The sequence below is a fragment of the Schistocerca gregaria genome, chromosome 3 (assembly GCF_023897955.1).
Source record: "Schistocerca gregaria isolate iqSchGreg1 chromosome 3, iqSchGreg1.2, whole genome shotgun sequence".
Lineage (NCBI taxonomy): Eukaryota > Metazoa > Arthropoda > Insecta > Orthoptera > Acrididae > Schistocerca > Schistocerca gregaria.
In genome coordinates, this window is record NC_064922.1 from 339,692,230 (window position 1) to 339,713,918 (window position 21,689).

At 43.1% G+C, this 21,689-nt stretch overlaps 2 protein-coding genes across 10 annotated transcripts in view; one reads left to right on the forward strand and one right to left on the reverse strand.

The window, feature by feature from the left end:
* LOC126355996 (DNA ligase 3) overlaps window positions 1–21,689 on the reverse strand; it is a 538,466-nt gene that overhangs the window by 275,893 nt on the left and 240,884 nt on the right. For 8 of the 9 annotated variants that reach the window (XM_050006627.1, XM_050006620.1, XM_050006621.1 and 5 more), the window contains one exon: window positions 13,884–14,129. In XM_050006627.1, coding sequence (XP_049862584.1) covers window positions 13,884–14,129 — 246 coding nt within the window. Of the gene's footprint in view, window positions 1–13,883; window positions 14,130–21,112; window positions 21,227–21,689 lie in introns of those variants that run through there. The other variant, XM_050006628.1, reaches the window with a different exon arrangement.
* LOC126356001 (uncharacterized) overlaps window positions 1–21,689 on the forward strand; it is a 241,695-nt gene that overhangs the window by 11,952 nt on the left and 208,054 nt on the right. The window lies entirely within an intron of this gene.

A 21,689-nucleotide genomic window follows, 5' to 3' on the forward strand; every position in this document is an offset into this window, starting at 1 on the left:
CTTAAACTGCAAAGGAGGGATTATCTAAAAATTAATATAATATAGGCAAGAATGAACTACTTTATGAGAAAGTTGGTGCAAATGTGCACGGTGATGTATTCAACGACGAATTTATTCAACAGCAAACGCTAAAGTAAATTACAGATGTGAGGATATCCGCTACGGGTACACACTCACAGAATCACCCATACTACATCCCAGAAGAACTACCTGAAAAACGTCCCTCCCTTTGTTTTTCAGAGAACAAACTACTCCAACTCGGTCTGCTGTGTGAACACGACAATCCGTCTCCTGTCAGTTAAAGGCATTCAGGTCACTGCACTGCAAATGACTCGCGTGAAGTTAAGTATTCATGTGAAAAACAATCATTTAGTTGAGGCGGTAGAAACGATCACGTGGCCGACTGATAATCAAGATATGATCATAATGAGTATCTTCAGGAATATGTCGCTTTTTTCAAGAATTTTTGACTCTTAGAACCCACTGTGTTATACTGGACAGCGAATGCTCAGCTAATGTAATAGTAACATCAGATGTGCCTCAAGGTATAATAATTAATCGCTTATGTTATCAATACACCAAATGATTTATCAAAATGGCAGCATTCTCAGAGCGTTCATTGACTATATTTACAGATCACTATACTGATTTGTTGATCGAACGAAATTGCAGATCTATGAGATATTTCCTCCTGGCTTAATGAATGGCAGCTCTCTTTTACTGACAATTAATTCAAGTCAATGCCCTTAGAGAGGAAACCCTGATAGTATCCCATCAAAATATAGTTCGTAAATATCTCTAACCTGTCACAACCTTTAAATATCTAGTGGTAACATTATGAAGCGCTGTGAAACTGATTAAATACATGAAAAAAGAAGTAGGGAACATAAACTGGAAGCTTGGAAGGGTTCGGAAAAGAAGAGCACATCTGTAGAGGAAAGCACCCAGAAGAAATTACCGCGACTATTTTCGAGTATCTCTCTAATGATTTGTACATAATCAAGAGGGCATGAGAGACACAAAATGCAAACAGGCAATCCTAAGATATTAACGACATTATTGAAGTGAACACCATTCTGCTGTCACTCTTTCTCTTCCTAAAAAAAAAAAAAAAAAAAAAAATCAATTGGCTCTGAGAACTATGGGACTTAACATCTGAGGTCATCAGTCCCCTAGAACTACCTAACTAAACTAAGGACATCACACACATCCATGCCCGAGGCAAGATTCGAATCTGCGACGTATCGGTCGCGTGGTTCCAGACTGAAGCGCCTAGAACTTCTCGGTTCAAATTTACATGCTTTATTTCACTGCACTGGTCTTTTCAAGAGCTTTGTAATGGCATTAAAAACAAACAAGATTGCTTCTGTATCTTCGTTCACGCAAGAGTTAAGATCGATAAACATACTCCGAAATGCCGTGCTCCTTTGCGTGCTTTATTTTTTTTATCGAAAATTTCGTTTCTATATCATGAACCAGCCACGAAATAAAACGAGTGTTATGTATCACGCGTCTCGCCCCGCATATCTCGGGAAATAATAACAACGAAGACAATCAGAGAAATTATAGTCGTCGTTACTGCATACCTCTCGCGAAATGAACAGGTAACGTGAGAAGCGAAAGCGGTACTCGCCACCGTACACAGTCAGAGAATGGAGGTGGAAATGTGAATATACGGTGATGCAGAATTAGACAATTTCAGATGGAATTGTCTCAGAGAGATTCACTAAAAACAGTATGAAGGGCAAAGTCCGCGGAAATCCCGAGTCGGCGTAATCGCAAGTATTATCGCGGCCTGAAAGGGACTCCTCGGGTGCGCAAGGAGAACAGTCAAAAAGAATAAGACCCGTCTCGTGACAGACAGCGAGGCGCACATGACGTCAGGGAGCTCAGCAGAATGCCGCCGTATAGCAGGACCGAATACAGCAGCCGCGACCCTTCGTGATTAAGCCGTTACGAGTGAGACAATATTTTGCTCTCAGCTACGCACTTGGCACGAACTGATAAAGAGTGATAAGCAAATTAGGGCACGCACTTACGCAATAGGCGATACAGCTTTCCCACGCGACATTTTATCGGGGCAGTGTCAGAAGGCAGCACCACACGCACATCGTTGCTAAGACAACGTCTTCAGGTGCAAGTCACGTGATCGTACGCAGGCACGAGAGCTTTGCCACTGTGCGTATTGTACGTGATGCCGCGGGGCCAAGGCTGCCCTAGGTCAGTGGATACTTTTCGGTCACGGGATCCATGACATGCTGCGCCGTTTAAAACTCGAGGAATAAAAATTGCTCTGCAGGTCATTTCAACTAAACTTCGTCACTGTATCTGCCAGCTCATTGTAATGGCACTAATCGAAAGTCAGAAAAGGTGGGTTATGAAAAATAACTCATAAAGGCATACAGCCGTGATCGTGACTAATTAGTAACATGGCGAAGATTCTTCTGTCATGGCCACACGGAACTGATAACGGTTTCGTAAACGTAGCCAATTCTCTGATATACGCATGTAATTTTTAACGTTGATAGCTGTCGAATTAATTCTTTTTTTTTCCGAAGGGTACTAATTCGCCATAACGTATGTGGAACTATATTAAATAGTAGGAAGTACCGCAAACCAGTGTTTCGACGTCACGAGAAGAGGTCCCCCAAATGTCTGCGCTTCTATACCGAAAGTAAACAGTCACATGCATGGTTTGGACAAAAATATGGAAACACAGAGAGAAATGCTGTTTGGACATAAAATCAGTTGCTAGCCAAGTCTGCAGGTTTCAGTGCTGCGTCTGACTACGAACAGCACTTGTCCAATGTCCTACATACGTCGCAAGCCCCAGCTGTGATCAGAACAGTGTTCCGCGCACTTCTGAGTCCATTATGTCGGAGCTAAATGAATTCAAATGAAGGCAAATTGTTAATGTTCGTATGGTGGGTGTTTCCGTAACCAAGGAAGCTGGAGTAATGGGTGTTTCAAGAGGCACCGCATCAAAGATGTATACCACATACTAGGAAAGCGGTCAAAACGCCGATGAAAGTGTATGTTGAGCGAGAGTGACAGATGGTCACTGAGGAGGTTTTTCGGAAAAATAAGAGGACGATTTCTGGAAAAGACATTGCAGAACCAAATATCCGACTTGCGAACCCTGTCGACACCAAGAAGCACAAAGGAATCTCGAAGGTGGGAACTGCAAGGCGACCTGGAATACCAAGACTACTTATCAATTATGCAAATTGGCGAAATAGGTAAACGTGGTGACGAAGCCGTAAAACATGGACTATGGAGCAATGGAACTGTCACGTGGTCGGATGGTTCTTGTTTCACTGTTTCCAACTGCTGGCCGAGTTTTCCTCCAAAGAGTGAAACTCGGTGGGGGTTCGGTGAAGATTTGGGCAGCCATATCATGGTACGCTATGTGCCCCAGGCTGAAGCTGCCTTTGCAAAGCGGTACTATTGTCAAGAATTATGTGAGCATTTTCGTTGATCAGGTCCATTCCATGGCACATTCTTCGTTTCCCAATGGTGGTGGTGGTGGTGGTGGTGGTGGTGGTGTTTGGTTTGTGGAGCGCTCAACTGTCCGGTCATCAGCGCCTGTACAAAGTCTCAATTTTTACACAGTCTATTTTCTATTCAAAATCCAATCCAGTCGCTGTCACAAGTGATGATGATGAAATGATGAGGACAACACACGCAGTTCCGGGGCAGAGAAAATCCTCAACCCGGCCGGGAATTGAACCCAAGACCCCATGACTCAGAGGTAGCAATGCTAACCACTATATCACAAGCTGAGACTTCCCCAATGGTGATGCTGTGTTCCAAGACGATAAAACACCTGTTCACACGGCTCGCATCGTCCAGAACTGGTTTTATGAGCAAGAGGATGGTTTGTTGCATCTCCCCTGGCCACCAGTACCCAGTACTCAATATTATTGAACCTTTGTTGTCTGCTTTGAGGAGAAGAGTACGTGAGCGCTAGCCACCTCTATCATCGTTACCTGAGGTTGCCACTATTTTGCAGGAAAAATGTTGTTGAATCCTTGACAACAATACAAGACCTATCTCTATCCATTCCGAGACGACTAGAAGCTGTTTGGAATGCCAACCGATTTCCTACGCAGTATTATCTATTGCAATGCGTTGTGTTTTCGATGTTTCCATTTCTTTTTGTCCAGCCGCTTCTAACAACCCTACTACAATAAAGGTCAAAATTTAATAATAATTGTGGTGTTGCTCACGCTGCTAAATACTGCATTTTCGGGCAACAACAAAGTTATTATGTGGCAGGTGTCATTAGAGCACAGTTAATAAAGTCATTTTATGCAATAATGAATAAACTAGGCACTCATCTTTTCGTGTTTCCCACGCTGATCTCGTTAAGCCATGATTTTACAATCGTCGAAAATCTAGGTGGTGATAATTCCACGCTCGGGTGCAAAGAGGCCTAGGTTTTATTCTGCTAAATTCAAAAGTTTTGTAGATGCGATTCACAAACTATTCGTGAAGATCAAACCTTTCAAAGTTAGCACAATGGTGACGTAAAAAAAAAAAAAATCAGCACTCCGAATTTAAGTTACACTTCCTTTTTATTGCTTTTGTTGCAATATCGCGTAACACACAGAACATCACTTCACAATCCAAATATACTTGAAAACATCTTCCTCATTGTTAAAGTTCACATTTTATAAGCCGACTACAATATGCGTCTTTCCTACATGACGTCGAAGACTTGACTTTCTCAAGGACCGACTCTCTAACAACTAACGAATAATCGCTTAGGCGCCCAAAAATCAGAGTTACAAGTACGTCAAAGATCATAGTGACGAATGAAAAGAATACACATAAGAATAATATTATTCCAACAAACATATCGATGTATCAAAGTACCTCTACATTAATGAAATCAAATCTAAATGTTGTCTCAGAAATATGTCAACTACTTTACAGAAACACAGTAAAATATTGCTAGTATCTAGAGTTCAGGAGAGGTACCATAATGGTTACGTAATTCAAGTACCATTACACGCTGTATGTTCCCTGCATGTACTGACTGATGGCCGTCCTTGTTCCAAGCGGTCAGCGAAGCGTTTAGTGCGCTACTAGTGTATCAGAATGTGCCTCTTAGCGTTATGTATGGTGATCAGACATTTTTGAGCCATTAAATCGCCATATTTCTGCTGTTTTGTGAATTACGAAGACTGTTGAAATTTCGGTGTCAGCTGATGCTCATTTACAGCGTAAACGATTTAAGGGTAATAAACGAACCTGAAATACAGTTATTTTGATTAACTTTAACGCTGTACAGCTTTAGAGCACAAAGATCAAGAGTGTTTACGGGAAGTCGTATGTCCATGACCTGATATGGATAAAGCTAATCATCTTTCGCTTTTCTGATCTCAACCTCTAAAATACAGTATGAAGAGATACTAGCTCAGGTCTTTAGACAGAGAAAAACCTCGAAGAATATAATGGAACACAGGAGTATCGTCACGAATTATCATGTCACATGTAAGAGTAAGCGTGTTTGTGTTTGAGTGTGGGAAGGGGGGGGGGGGATGGGAGGGGGGAGGAGCGAGGTGCGGATGGGGTTTTGTAAGTAATTGGAAGTCTCCGAGTATGAATCTCTTAAATATCTCACTTTTATCTTTTAGTTGTGTTTTATAGTTTTATTAATCTGCTATGTTAAAACTCACGGTGAAATTTTCTGTTTATGAATAATCGACCAGCCGATCGACCAACACATCCGTTATCAACTTACCCCAAGATCAATATTTCCTTTAAAGTAGTGTGTCCATGTTCCCTCTCTCCGTCAGAAAGATATGGTCATTTCTATTTACAGTATATTCTTTCGTGTCTGCATAAATTATAATTTTTCGTCCATCAGTACAAGGTATGTTCACTTATACATGTTGGTAAAGAGAAGAAAACTTGACGCCTCTTGCATGGGAGACCAGCAACATTGGTGTGACGTACTGAGGACTGCAGAACGGGACGTTACCACGAGCTCTGTTAACAGACAAAGACCGCCGACTCGTCCCTCGATGCGCGTGTTTGTTGTGCTAGCTTCCGCGAGCGGAAAATTCCGATGACAGGGGCAGTACGTCACCCAGGCGAACGCTCTTCGTTTTCTCCGTCAAAGTGGGTGTGGTTACGATGCAGCTACTACGGGCTTAGCACAATCACGTGACAATTGTGTGTGAGAACATATGTTCTCACATCAGCTTTGTATTATTTTCCTACAGCACCAAGTTATAAACAATACGTAATTTTCTTTTAGTTCCTCAGAGATTTGCGCAATCAAATTGCAGAGGATGAACTGTGTTTTACGACAGGCATTCAATAAGTACCGCAACACTTTCTTTCCGACCAATTTTGGTTGAAAATATGCGGAATTTGTTGTGGGACATCGTGGAATATTCCGGCTTCCGCCCATGAAGTTCCGATTTGTGGCGGCGCTAAACGTAGCCTTCAAAATGGCGTCTGTAACTGAGGTGCGTTCCAAGCAGAGAGCTGCTTCCGTCAGATAATAGAGCGTGGCAAAGTTCATAGGCGTTCGCAGAACGTCTGCAGAGACCTGGCAGTGAACAAAAGCAGGGCACTCGCTGTGCGAGGCGTCTGCCATCATCACAACAAGGTCGCTCAAACCTGTCGTGTCTCCCGCGGGCCAACCGGCCGAACACAGCAGTGACTCACGCAATGTTACAACGTGTGGAAACACTCATTTGAGGTGGTCGACGAATCACAACCAGACACCTCGCTGTAAAACTGGATGTGTCTGTTGGAAGAGGTGACGCACACGTCCACCAGTTGGGATACTCAAAGGTGTGCGCCCAATGGGTTAGTCACCACCAAACAGAAGACCATAAAGAGCAACGAGTTGGGTCTAATGAAGAATGCACTCTGCGGGAAGCAATACGTGGATGATGGGGAGGTTACTGATGCAGCAAGACGTTTGCTCTGACATCGAGCAGCTGTGTGTTACAATGCAGGCATACAGGCCCTCGCAGTACGGTGGTGTAAGGCCATTGCATTGAAAGGACATTATGCTGAAAACTAGGGTTTCGTAGCCAAAACAGTGGGAAATAATATGGTGTATTGGAATCCCAAATAAAACCAACCTTGGCTTGTATCGTGTTTTCTTACATTAATAATAGTTCTTTTCCCAGGGGGTAACTAAAGATAAATGAAACTTTTATCCATTCTGGATTTGGAACACTGCCAATTGGTTGCAGTAATTCCTGAAACCTTTAAAGGAAAATGGTTGAGAGCTAGTTTTACCCATCTTCCATTACTGTTGCATCCTACAGATCGGTCTTTACTAGAAATTCAGCTCACGGGCCTTGCCCTGGCACCAGTGCTATAGCACTCAGCCTGGCTGGCATATTTCTCCCAACGCGCTCTCTCAGCATGAGAGGGAAACGTGTCGCATTTACATGGCAATGCAACTGCACTGTGTACAACCTGATTTTATTTTCCATATTTCTCAACAACATAGATCAAAAGCGAAACAAATTTTTAGTATTACTGAATTATTTTTGGCGCATCGAAGAAATAATTTTTATCTGGCATAAACTGTCGGCATACGACAGACAATTTCACAGATTTTCACGCTCAGATTTCCACGAAATCGTGAATTATTTAGTTTCATAAAAGAAAAATCTCCTTTAGAATATATATGTTTATCGAAATATCGTAGCACCTTTGCAACCTCGTTGTGGATACGTGGTAACTACCTAAGCAATGGACTACACCTTGCAGTGTCTTACGGTGGGCAGTGTGCAGTCAAGTCCATTTAAAATGCGAGGTCTGCAATCCATTCCGGGCGTTCTAATTTTCATTCCTGAGCTCCTTTTTTTCTTTCATAAATTCCACAATAGCGAGTTTTAGACAGAAAAATTCTTCCAGGCAAGCCCCTTGACTTAACCTAGGTAATTTGCTGAAATGTATAAAGTCTCCATACTATTCACTTAGCGCCACTCGAAACTTGTGACTGAGACCCTGTGTGCAACCTAAATTTTACTTTCCTTACCAGCAATGTCTTCACGTTTTGCATACCTACAAATTTAGCACACACCGCTTTTGATGTACAGAATAATGAATCCAAGCTGTCGATCGTTTTAAGTTTTAGCCCCCTCATCGCCACCTAAATATTTAAATTTTTTCTGCATTGTTTTGTAAGTCGTTACAAAGCAAATCTGGAAAACCCGTCACTTATGCGAGTGCATAACACACGCACACACATAAAAAAAAAAGTTTTCCCTCACCTCGGTTCCGAGAGTTCCGGGATCTGTACAGAAAATAGGAATAGATATCAACATAAACATTTCCACCGTTTTATTGCTCATGAAAACCACACATCGCATGTTGTACCACCATACAGTGAGACCTTCAGAGGTGGTGGTCCAGACTGCTGCACACACCGGTACCTCTAATACCCGGTAGCCCGTCATCTATTGATGCATGTCTGAAATTGTCGTTGCATACTATCCACAAGTTCATCAAAGCACTGTTGGTCTAGATTGTCCCACTCCTCAACGGCGATTCGGCGTAGACCCCTCAGAGCGGCCACTTTAGTCGAGCGATGCCGTTATCGTGAAGGAAGCCATTCACAAGATGTGCACGATGGGGATGGGTTCTAGGCGCTTCAGTCCGGAACCGCGCTGCTGCTACGGTCTCAGGTTCGAATCCTGCCTCGGGAATGTATGTGTGTGATGTGCTTAGGTTGGTTAGGTTTAAGTAGTCCTAAGTCTAGGGGACTGATGACCTCAAATGTTTATTCCCGTAGTGCTTCTAGCGAATTGTCGTCCATGAAGAATAGTTCCACTACCGGTCGGAGGAAGGCACTAACGTATCTTACAGCCGTTACGGCATATTCCACGACCACCAGCGGCGTACGTCGGCCCCACATAATGCCACCCCAAAACAGCAGGGAACCTCCACCTTGCTGCACTCGCTGGGCAGTGTGTCTAAGGCGTTCAGCCTGACCGGGTTGTCTCTGACGATTGTCTGGTTGAAGGCATATGTAACAGTCATCGGTGAAGAGAACGTGATTCCAATCATGAGCTGTCCATTCACAAAGTTGTTGGGCCCATCTGTACAGCGCTGCATGGTGTGGTTTCAAACACGGATCTCACGATGGACGTCGGTAGTGAAGTTGCGCATCTTGCTGTCTATTGCGCACAGTTGGACCACGGCGTCCTGTGGCGTACGAAAAGCATTATTCAACATGGTGGCGTTGCTGTCAGGGGTCCTCCTAGCCATAATCTGAGGGTAGCGGTCATCCACTGCAGTAGTAGCCCTTGGGCGGCTTGGGCGAGGTTCGTCATCGACAGTTCCTGTCTCTCTGTATCTACTTCATGTCCGCACAACATCGCTTTGGTTCACTCCAAGATGCTTGGACACTTCTCTTGTTGAGAGTCCTTCCTGGCACAAAGTAACACTGCGGACGTGATCGAACCGCGGTATTGACCGTCTAGTCATGGTTGAACTACAGACAACACGATTGTGTACCTCCTTCCTGGTGGAATGATTGGAACTGATCGGGTGTCCGATCCCCTCCCCTCCCCTCCCCTCCCCTCCCCCCCCCCCCCCCCCCGTCTAATAGGCGCTGCTCATGCATGGTTGTTTACATCTTTGGGCAGGTTTAGAGACATCTCTGAACAGTCAAAGGGACTGTGTCTGTGATACAATAACCACAGTCAAAGTCTATAGTGACGAGTCTTGCGAACCGGGGCGATGCAAAACTTTTTTTTGATGTGTGTACATCGGTAATTCTCATCGCTCTCTTCTGTCACTCCCTATCATTTTTAAACGCTTTTCACGAAAGATCGCTAGACTGTCTCTTTGTGGGCAAACAGCCATTTGACCTGTGAACGTCCTTCGTAACAAATAGCGAAGGGTAAACAGCGCTGACACCACGATTCTACCGAACTGAAGAGAGTTGCGCCGACCGAAAAGTGCGCACCGTGGTGCTAAATGAAATGTGGCGCTTTACCGGGTAGTTCCAGGAAGGACTGAGCAAAGCCGCGACAGGCCGTGCTTGGTCCGTCCGCGATCCGCACACCCTGCTCGTGTGAAGTTCGGCACGCCGCGGCCGACATTGGTCTAAGCAATCCCATCTAACGGCATTTTTGACCTCCTTTAAATTATTATGTAAGATGCAATGCGAACGCTTCACCATATGGTCACATAACTGTTATTAGGAACCAGTCTTCTTACGTATATTATTTGTATGCGATTATCAAACGCTTTGTTTGCTTTATTTACGCCATTATTACAGACCCAGATATCAATTCTCAAGATTTGACATTCTAATATAACCGAAAATGACGCAACAGCAAATCTTACATTCTAAAAGCTTTTCAGTTCCCCTCCTACAAATATCCCTGTTAAGACCTCATGTGTTTCTAACACTCGATTACTGTACGGTCTGCCCTACAGCGTAAAATATGTTTCTATTATCTCGCAAAGCGGAAATAGAACCTGGCCACTGTGGCACCACCGTCTTGCTTACGCTCGACAAACAGGGGGATGATTTATTAATAGCGTGCATTCAAGTGTTTTTATAAGTGAAGCACTGTCAGATGCTACAACCTCTTCGCCATTACTCTGCACTGAGCAACAATTTAATACTTACCGGTACTTTTGCTTGACAATACCCCTCGTATACTTTCACTATGCCAGTACACACTACAACAACTAAGACTCCCGTTTCGTCTGAATAATTTTCCAGCTATCGTCCTCTTATTTTTCCGAAAAACCTCCTCAGTGACCATCTGTCACTCTCGCTCAACATACACTTTCATCGGCGTTTTGACTTAGCGGATAATGTTCCACCGCTTTCCTAGTATGTGGTATACATCTTTGATGCGGTGCCTCTTTAAACACCCATCACTGCAGCTTCCTTGGTTACGGAGACACCAACCATACGAACATTAACAATTTGCCTTCATTTGAATTCATTTAGCTCCGACATAATGGACTCAGAAGTGCGCGGAACACTGTTCTGATCACAGCTGGGGCTTGCGTCGTATGTAGGACATTTCCCAAGTGCTGTTCGTAGTCAGACGCAGCACTGAAACCTGCAGACTTGGCTAGCAACTGATTTTACGTCCAAGCAGCATTTCTCTCTGCGTTTCCATATTTTTGTCCAAACCATGCATGTGACTGTTTACTTTCGGTATAGGAGCGCAGACGTATGGGGGATTACTTCTCGTGAAATCGGGGCAGTGGTTTGCGGTACTTGCTACTATTTAATAAAGTTCCACACACGTTATGTCGAATTAGTACCCTTCGGAAGCTCTTACCAGTGCCACATAACAAGGTATACAGTTCAGTTGGTGTTAATTCGACAGCTGTCAACGTTAAAAATTACTTGCGTACATCAGAAAATTGAACACGTTTAGACACCGTTATCAGTTCCGTATGGCCATGACAGAAGAATCTTCGCCATGTTAGTAATTAGTCACGATCACAGCTGTCTAAAAATCCCTTTGAGTTATTTTCCATAACCCACCTTTTCTGACTTTCGATTGACTGAATTACGTACTACTGAAGATCTAATGTTGAACATGAATTCAGATGCTACCCACGCCTACAGGTTGGCTGTTTTATTTGACCACGAACGCACTTGTGGAACGTCCACCACACGTTGCAAGTGTCCGTCGCGGTCAGGACAGTTTCCTGTGTAACTGTGAGGGCATTGTGTCAAATCTAAATGAATTCGAACATTGGAAAACTGTTGGTGCTCGAACAGTGGGTGTTTCAGTAACCAAGGTAGCCAAAGTGTTTGGTGATTTAAGGGGCACCGCATCCAAGATTTATACAGGGGAAACGGAAAAATATCATTCGGTAGATCATAACACGAATTAAGGTATATGTTCATTGATTTTGGCGGATTGTAACGAAAATTTAAGGTCACGGCCGTAAAAGTCACGTGACCTCAAATAGCAACAGCTAATTACAAATAAAAAAACGACAATCGATAAATAAACCTGTAGTAACCTGAGTACTAACAAGAAAAACAAAAACGCTACGAACTTATGCACGAATGTAACATAAGCATTGTCTCTCAAATCCTAAAATATGTAAATGCCCATCATTTTATGTACTAATATCTTTCAAATGTGAATGTAGGCTTTGCCGGTGTATACTGCTGATGAAATCATCTCGGGCATCCATCCGGGGAGCTGCGTCGAAAATCCGCAACGTTTCGATAAGTGTCATTCTCATGTCTTCTAGCGCAGTTCATCTTCGCCACAAGATGAGAATGATATCTTTCAGTTTCAGATGCACTTGATAATGAAATTATATGAAGACCGAAACCGCTCATATGATTTTTATTTTTTTTTAGTCCTTAAACTTCTGACTGCTTTGATGTGGCTCGCTACGAATTCTTCTCCTGTGCCAACCTCTTCATCTCAGAGTAGCACTTGCAATCTACGTCCTCAGATATCTGCTGGATGTATTCCAATCTCTGTCTTCCTCTACAGTTTTTGCCCTCTACAGCTTCCTCTAGTACAGTGGAAGCAATTCCCCGATGCCTTGACAGATTTCCTATCATTCTGTCCCTTCTCCTTGTCAGAGTTTTACAAGTATTCCTTTCAGATTCTACGCAAAACCTCATTCCGTACGTTATCAGTCCACCTAACTTTCAACATTCGTCTGTAGCACCACATCTCAAAGGTTTGATTCCCTTCCGTTCCGGTTTCTCCACAGCCCATGTTTCACTACCATACAATGCTCTCTTTCAAATTCTAAAAGGTGACAGGGGTAAAATACAGGGAGCGAAAGGCTATTTACAATTTGTGCAGAAACAGACGGCAGTTATAAGAGTCGAGGGGTATGAAACGGAAGCAATGGTTGGGAAGGGAGTGAGAGAGGGTTGTTGCCTATCCCCGATGTTATTCAATCTGTATATTGAGCAAGCAGTAAAGGAAACAAAAGAAAAATTCGGAGTAGGTATTAAAGCCCATGGAGAAGAAATAAAAACTTTGAGGTTCGCCGATGACATTGTAATTCTGTCAGACAGCAAAGGACTTGGAAGAGCAGTTGAACGGAATGGATAGTGTCTTGAAAGGAGGATATAAGATGAACATCAACAAAAGCTAAACGAGGATAATGGAGTGTAGTCGAGTTAAGCCGGGTGATGCTGAGGGAATTAGATTAGAAAGTGAGACACTTAAAGTAGTGAAGGAGTTTTGCTATTTGGGGAGCAAAGTAACTGATGATGGTCGAAGTAGAGAGGATGTAAAATGTAGACTGGTAATGGCAAGGAAAGCGTTTCTGAAGAAGAGAAATTTGTTAACATCGAGTATAGATTTTAAGTGTCAGGAAGCCGTTTCTGAAAGTATTTGTATGGAATGTAGCCATATATGGAAGTGAAACATGGACGATATATGGTTTGGACAAAAAGAGAATAGAAGCTTTCGAAATGTGGTGCTACAGAAGAATGTTGAAGATTAGGTGGGTAGATCACGTAACTAATGAGGAGGTATTGAATCGGATTGGGGAGAAGAGAAGTTTGTGGCACAACTTGACTAGAAGAAGGGATCGGTTGGTAGGACATGTTCTGAGGCATCAAGGGATCACCAATTTAGTATTGGAGGGCAGCGTGGAGGGTAAAAATCGTAGAGGGAGACCAAGAGATGAATACACTAAGCAGATTCAGAAGGATGTGGGTAGCAGTAGGTACTGGGAGATGAAGAAACTTGCACAGGATAGAGTATCATGGAGAGATGCATCAAACCAGTCTCAGGACTGAAGACCACTACAACAAACAATGCTGCGCTCGAAACGTATGTACTTAATGAAGTTCTGAAAAAGCAACTGGAGCGGATGGGACAAGTGCCGCGTTCAGTTCGCTCGCAGGCAGGCTGGGCAGAGGAACTCACCGCCGCTGGTGCCCGAGGTGAACATCTTGCGCACGGCGGCCGTCTTGTCGCCGTAGGCCGGCAGGTTGGCGACCTCCGCGCAAAGGCGTCGGAACTCCCGGAAGGAGTTGTCTTTGTGGGCGCGGTCCTCCGCAGACGGCTTGCTCCCCGCGCTGGAGGCGGGCGCCGACGGGGCGGCAGCAGGCGCCGGCGCCGCCTTGCCCTTCTGGCTGCTCGCTGAGGAGGCGGCGGCGGCAGCAGCGCCCTCTGTAAACACACGCCACCGAACAGGTGCAACACTAGGGCCACTAGAGCGGAACACAAGCTAGAATTCGAGATGGATGGGAAAGGTAGTCGGCCGTCTACTTTTCAAAGGAACCGTTGCAAAATTTTCTTTGAGAAGTTCTGCGTACCCAGGGAAAGCCTAAACCTGGATAGCGGTTTTTACAAATAAAATACAAGAGACATATGAGTAAAAGTACCACCACAGCTGTTATCTTGAGAAGTGTCTATTGTCTCAGACGACCAGTTTCGGCGGCACATTACCGCCATCCTCAGGCCTCACCACTTCCAGAGGAGTGTTACACTGAAGAGCCAAAGAAACTGGTACACCTGCCTAATATCGGGGGGGGGGGCCCCGTCAACATGCAGAAGTGCCCCAACACGACGTGGCGTAAACTCCAGTAATGTCTTAAGTACTGCTGAAGGGAACTGACACCATGAATCCTGCAGGGCCGTACATAAATCGGTAAGAGTACGAGAGGGTGGAGATTTCTTCTGAACAGCACTTCACAAGGTATCCCAAATATGCTCACTGTTCAGGTCTCGGGAGTTTGGTGGCCAGCGGAAGTTTTTGAACTCATAAGAATGTTCCTGGAGCCACTCTGTAGCAATTCTGGATGTGTGGGGGGTAGCATTGTCCTGCTGGAATTTCCCAATTCCGTCTGAATGCACAATGGAAATGAATGGATGCACGTGATCAGACAGCATGCTTACGTACGTCTCACCTGTCAGAGTCGTTCCTCGACATTTCAGAGGTCCCATATCACTCCAACTGCACACGTTCCACACCATTACAGAGCCTCCACCAGCTTGAACAGTCTCCTGCTGCCATACAGGGTCCCTGGATTCATGAGGTTGTCTCCATATCCGTACTCGTCCATCCGCTCGATACAATTTGAAACGAGACTCGTGCGAACAGGCAACATGTATCCAGTCGTCAACAGTCCAATTTCGGTGTTGACGGGCCCAGGTGTGGCGTGAAGGCTTGTGTGGTGCACTCATGAAGGATACGCGAGTGGACTTCCGGCTCCGGAAGCCCTCATGATAATGTTTCGTTGGATGGTTCGCACGCCGATACTTGTTGATGGCCCAGTATTGAAATCTGCAGCAAGTTGCGGAAGGGTTGCACTTCTGCCACGTTGAATGATTCTCTTCAGCCGTCGTTGGTCCCGTTCTTGCAGGATCTTTTTCCGGCAGCAGCGATGTCGGAGATTCAAAGTTTTACCAGATTCCTGATATTCACGGTACACTCGTGAAGTGGCCATACGTGAAAATCCCCACTTCATCGCTACCTTGGAGATGCTCTGTTCCATCGCTCGTGCGCCGACTGTAACACCACGTTCAAACTCACTTAAATCTTGATAACCTGTCATTGTAGCAGCAGTAACCGATGTAACAAATGCATCAGATACTTGTCTTATATAGGCGCTGCCGACAGCAGCGCCGTATTCTGCCTGTTTACATATCTCTGTATTTGAATACGCATGCCTATACCAGTTTCTTTGGCGCTCCAGTGTAGATTTCCTTGGCGTATTTATTGTGGAGTCCTTTATACACGTGGGCAAGCTTTTCTCAAAGTCTCTACTCTACACCATGTTGTCTCCAATGCCACACGGTGAGACAGCACGGCGTCGAGTAGATACTGCTGAGGAAAGCTAGCCCACGTGCACTAGTAATGAGAACTCCATAATGAGTGCATCTAGGAAATCTAATACGCTTTTAGCAGAGAGAATAAAGACATTCTCAAGATACATCTGTGCTTGAATTTTTCTCAGCTGAAGTCCCTCGTCCATGCAATAAGACGGATATCCATATACTGAAAATACAAGACAGCTGCAACACTCTCAGGCAGCGAAGAAAATTGAACAATATCCTGACGTTTTATTTATGCTCTTTATTTTTAACACAAGCATAAAGGTAATTAACAATGCTGTAATCGGTTTTGACCAGCCAGTGGCCATCATCAGATTGAAGTAACATGCTGCAAGTGCCGACGTTTCTCAATGCGTTGTCAACACAGCGCAATGGAAATGTTACGTCACCGCTTGCAGCATTTGCCTTAGGCTGATAACGGCCACTGGTTGATCGAAACTGATTACGGCGTTGTTTAACGTTTTTGTGGCTATCGTAAAATAAATAAATGAACATAATCATTTAATGACCATGGATGGAATACAATCCTTTCCAAAATTTTATATTTCGTCAGGACAAAGTGGGTGTGGTCTAGGACGTATGACGGGTGAAATGACGAGATAACAACCGCTCGTTAAAACAGGTTTTATAACAGCTACTAGCCACTAAACTGATGTGTGTCTAAAACAATTCATTGGTTCGTGCCATTACCATTTATCATTCAAATGGCTACACTGTATTTACAAAGAGAACTGTGAATAATCGTGAACTTAAATGTATCCACGTTGCATGGAGTTTTTTTGATGTCAGCGAATGTAATATAAAATTTATAAAATAATTTTTCTGCTTCAGACGGCTTTTACCAATATTTATGAGGACTCTCATTTCGGCAGCATGCTTCCGTTACCAGGTGCTATACAATTACATGTCCGGTAATTTTTAATTCTAGATTCTTCTGCAGTGTGATGATGTGTACTCGCTAGGTGTGGCAGTGAAGCTATGCACGGCAATTTGCCCCTCTACAGAACTATTACTTTATTTCAATTTTTACCTTAAGTAAGTTGCATGTTTAAACCATCTCTTTGATGTCTTTACTGAATATGACACACAGAGTACGAGAATGAACGGACTACCATCACTTAACACTCCAAGCTTGCGTTGTTCCCATTTCCAAGTTTCGTAACATGTAAGATAAAAAATTACTTTGGTTGCTAAAATAATAAACACCAAAATAAGAATATATATACCATGACACATACTATGTAGTGTGATTTAGAGGTTTATATTAATGAAATGACCACTCCACATAGTGAATTTTTGAATAAATTTACATTAAAATGTTCTAGCTTATCATTTAGCAAATTGTTGCCCTGTATTGTGCCATAAATGAAGATTTCTATTTATTCGTGTAAGTCCTTTTAGTATCCCTTGTCCATTTAATGAAATACGTTAATATCATTCGCGATATCCTGGAATCGGTGGCCAGTGTTTTATAGTAATTTTTTGTGTGGTAGACATTTGTGTGATAGTTGTATAATTTCTGAAAATCTCTCCCAGTCTTGACTACTTACATGCAGGGATGGTTTAAGTCCAAGTGACACTAGTCGCCGCTTGGGGCGCAAAGTTGATGAGCACAAACAATGGGCACCAAGCTGAGAGGGTCGTTATAAACGGCGTTCTAGTGAAACATTTGTATTCAGTGCATATCTGAATTAGTAGCAAAAACTGACACTGAACGTGTACAAGGATAAAATGGGGCAAAGTAGGGCAGCAAATGGTATGTCGCTTGTGTGCAAAAATTTTCTTGAACCGGCCGTGCATAGATGGCTTTGCGTGTACTACACCCATTTATTTTGTAATTGCCTGTCTGTGTTTATCTGCCTCTGTTTTTATGTCGTGTCTGAGAGAGAGTTTCAGTTTGTTGTGCCTTTTGAACGAAATAGTGTGCAGTCTGAACATATTTACTAATTTGTAACAGAGATTGTGGATCTTGTGAACGGTGTACAAGTAGTGGTTTTCCTTTTTTTTTCAGTGTAGCAGTTTTATTTTTTTTTCTATTTTTTATGATGTTGTCAATACGTGTATCATCAAAGTCACTTGGAACTATTTATTTGATCATGCTGAGTTCGTCATGCTTCACATATTTATCCAGTGGTATTTTATTGTCTCTGTTAACTAGTGCTCTGTACGCAGCACGTTTGTGTATTGTGGGGTGAAAAGATTAGGTTTCTATGGTTATGTCTGTTACTGTTTTTCTGTCGACTTTGAAAAAGAGAGAGAGAGAGAGAGAGAGAGAGAGAGAGAGAGAGAGAGAGAGAGAGAGAGAGAGAGATAGAGAGAGAGTGTGTGTGAGTGTGAGTGGTAGTGTGTGTGTGTGTGTGTGTGTGTGTGTGTGTGTGTGTGTGTGTGTGTGTGTGTGTGCGCGTGTGTGCGCGCGCACGCGCTCGCCCGCGCTAATGTTCAAGTCTAGGAACTGACGCTACCATTGTTTTCATATTTAACAATAAATTTTATATTTTTATCCTGTTTATCAAGCATATCAGGTGTGTTGTTAATATCACTTGCATCTCCATCGATCAAGAGCGCTGCATCATCAGGGGAACATTTATAGTAAATAACTTCATCTGTAGAGGATGATTTCATTGCAAATGTGTTTTACTCCAGGTGGTTAATAAATATGCTGGCAATTTTACATGCTATACTGAATCCATTGCGAAATCTTTACGCTGCATCTAAATTTTATTACTAAAAGTGAAATAGTTGCAGTGCAATACTAGTCACAATTAATAAAATATTCCGTGATATTATGCCGTGGTCGAATGGATTTCACTTTAAAACCCGACGTATCATCCCCATCTGCCGAGGACATTTTCAAGCGGGATCGCAGCTTCGTTGAATATCCGATTCACACCCTGGCTCGTTACTGACTACAGCAAAATTCCGCTTCCGCGCAGTGGAGTGACATCACGTATTTTGAATACACGAGCGCAATTGGTCGTTGTCGACCGCCGCCGTCCGCTGTTATTATCATACCATGGTGGAAGACTGGTACACATTATCTTCAGCACCACACTCCAAATTTCATTTAGTTCCACGCCCTCCTTCTTCCTACTTGAAATTCCTGGAGTGTTTCACAATTTTTATTGTCTGTCTGTGTAGCCTTTCGTGGTATCCGCTTGTGGCTGCCATTACCTGAGTCCTATCAAAATGAATGTGGTGACGTCCTGGCTGTAAAGGATGTTCCGCAAACAGCTGACCTGTCAATCTCCCCTCTTCTGCAATTGCCCTTGTGCTCTTCGAGCAGTTTTTTGACAGTTCTTTTTGTAGTACCCACGTACACGGAATCCTATACACTCCAGCTTTTTCGAGCGGTTGGCGAGCATCCTTGGCCGATTTTAGGTGATACTGTATCTTCCGTGTGGGTGTGTAGATTACCGTGATATTCCGCTTTTTAGAGATTTTTCCCATTCGTTCGGTCACATCCTTAATGAATGGCAGGAAAACTTACGATTTCCCCGACGCTTTAGCATCCCTATGATTTCTAAGCGGTGCTCTTAACGCTCTTTTAACCGCAGCGAACTAATAGTGAATGAAATTTGGATTGCGGTGTTGAAGATGTGTACCAGTCTTCCATCATGAGATGATAGCAACAGTCAGGAAGTAAATTGCGCAAATCCGTTCGGCAGTTAAGGGACACGACAATGTTACAAGAAAATGATCAATTTCCTTGTCGATCCACTACTGTCCGTAATAAAGAAAATTTTGAACCTTTCTTCGACTTCCAGCGCCTCCGCAATAGTATGGAAGCAAAGGCTCAGAAAGTAACTAGCCGAAAACGAAACTGTCAAAGAAGCCTCTGACTGCCGGCTGGAGTGGCCGTGCGGTTCTGGGGGCTACAGTCTGGAGCCGAGCGACCGCTACGGTCGCAGGTTCGAATCCTGCCTCTAGCATGGATGTGTGTGATGTCCTTAGGTTAGTTAGGTTTAAGTAGTTCTAAGTTCTAGGCGACTGATAACCTCAGAAGTTAAGTCGCACAGTGCTCAGAGTTATTTGAGCCAAGCCTCTGACTACAGATCCATTTGCATTCTACCAGCATTTACTAAGGCTTTAAAATACATAATACATGACGAGATTAGCAATTACTAAGCACAAAATAACCTTCTGGATGAACACCAATCTGGTTTCTGGAAAAATCGCAGCACGACGCCGGCTCTTATAAAACTGACTGACTGAACCATGCTGTAGACAAAGAAGGGTAGACTTATGTGCTCCTTGGACTTCAACAATTTTTTTCACACTTCCGACTTAAAAACTGAACTTGTTAAACTCAAATATCGAAATTTCTTTTCAGGTGCTGCACAATCGTTCCATTCAAATCTTACATCCCGGCAGTATTCTGTAATGATCGCAGCAAAGAAGTCACAATCGAGGAATGTAATACCATGGGTAGCGTAAGGATCAGTATTGGGCCTTCTACTTTTCTCATTACACCAAACTTTAATGATGTGTCGACTAGTATCTCCTATTGCAAACATCATTTATACACCAACGACGTTCAGTTAGGTATTTAAGAGTACGCCCAAAAACCTTTGCAAAGCCATCCAGTACGTAAATGCCGACTGACTGGCTTTATCAGAGTCGACATATAGATTTGGAACTTTATCCATCTAAAACATAAGCAACCTTAGTCGCTCACAAAAAACTGGTTACCCCAAAGTTCAGAAAATCTTTTCCATCCTTAATCCTAAACAGCACAGAAATAACTTTTCCTGCAAAGAAGTTGGGAATAATTCTGGACCATCACTTAGGATGAAGTGTAAGAAGTTTTCTGCATCACTTTATCCACTATTGAAATATAAAAAGGTACTATCGAGCTCAACAGGAAGCTGGCAGAGTCACTAATATTCCCTATTCTTGATTGTGATCCGATTCCCCAAGGACTACCGCACGACTGCTGACGCCAACTGGAACTCGGATGAAAGGTTGTGTATGATAAATTTGTCATGTTAGCATTTCGACCATGTCACTCCTCTCTACGAACAATTATCATGGCTAAGTGTCAATAACGGTAGAGATTATCGTATCTCCTGTTTGCTCTATCGTCTTGTCAATCATTGCACTCCCTTCTATTTATCTTCAGGCCTTGCGCTACTATGTGAACAGCGCAGCAGAAATACTCTATTTCAAAAGTATAATCCTCTCTGTACCACTACACGCACACTGTCATGTTCTCTAAATAATTTTCTGTATCAGAAACCTGACTTTGGAACGCCCTTCCTCAAAATGTTAGAGAAATTAAACTACTTTCAAACTTCAAAAGACAACTAATGACCCACCTGTCACAATCATTTCATCTCATCTTCATCGACTGTCCCAAGTAGCCGGTGTGTCTAGCAGAAAGGTGCAAATGGCAGCTGAACAATCTCAGATGGCATCTCCCACCAAACAATGCGATATTATATTTTCATTTTTTATTTTATGTTTCTTTGCCAATAAATGTTCAGCTGTTTGTCAAGCAGTATCTCGTTTGCGAATCAGCTGGTCATAACTGACAATTCCACGGTATTTTTTTCTTAACCAGTTTGTCTTTAGAATCGTTAACTTTCAAATATTAATTTGAACAAATATCGCGTTTTTACAGATAATTACATTGATGGGTCGTAAAACGAAAGTCTACATATCTTAAAATCATTTTTATTTGGTTTTAACTGGTGGAGTCTATATACTTTTCTTGGCGATGCTAAGAAATTTCAGCGTCAATGGGATAAAACTTCAGCTAAACGAAGAAATAGTGATGAATATTCAAGCTAGATACGGTGAAAATTGCAAGAAATAACATTAGAAGATAATGTGTGTTTGCATTGATTGTCTCTTTACTAAGTGTCTATTAGAAGAAAAGCATTTTGAGCCGCC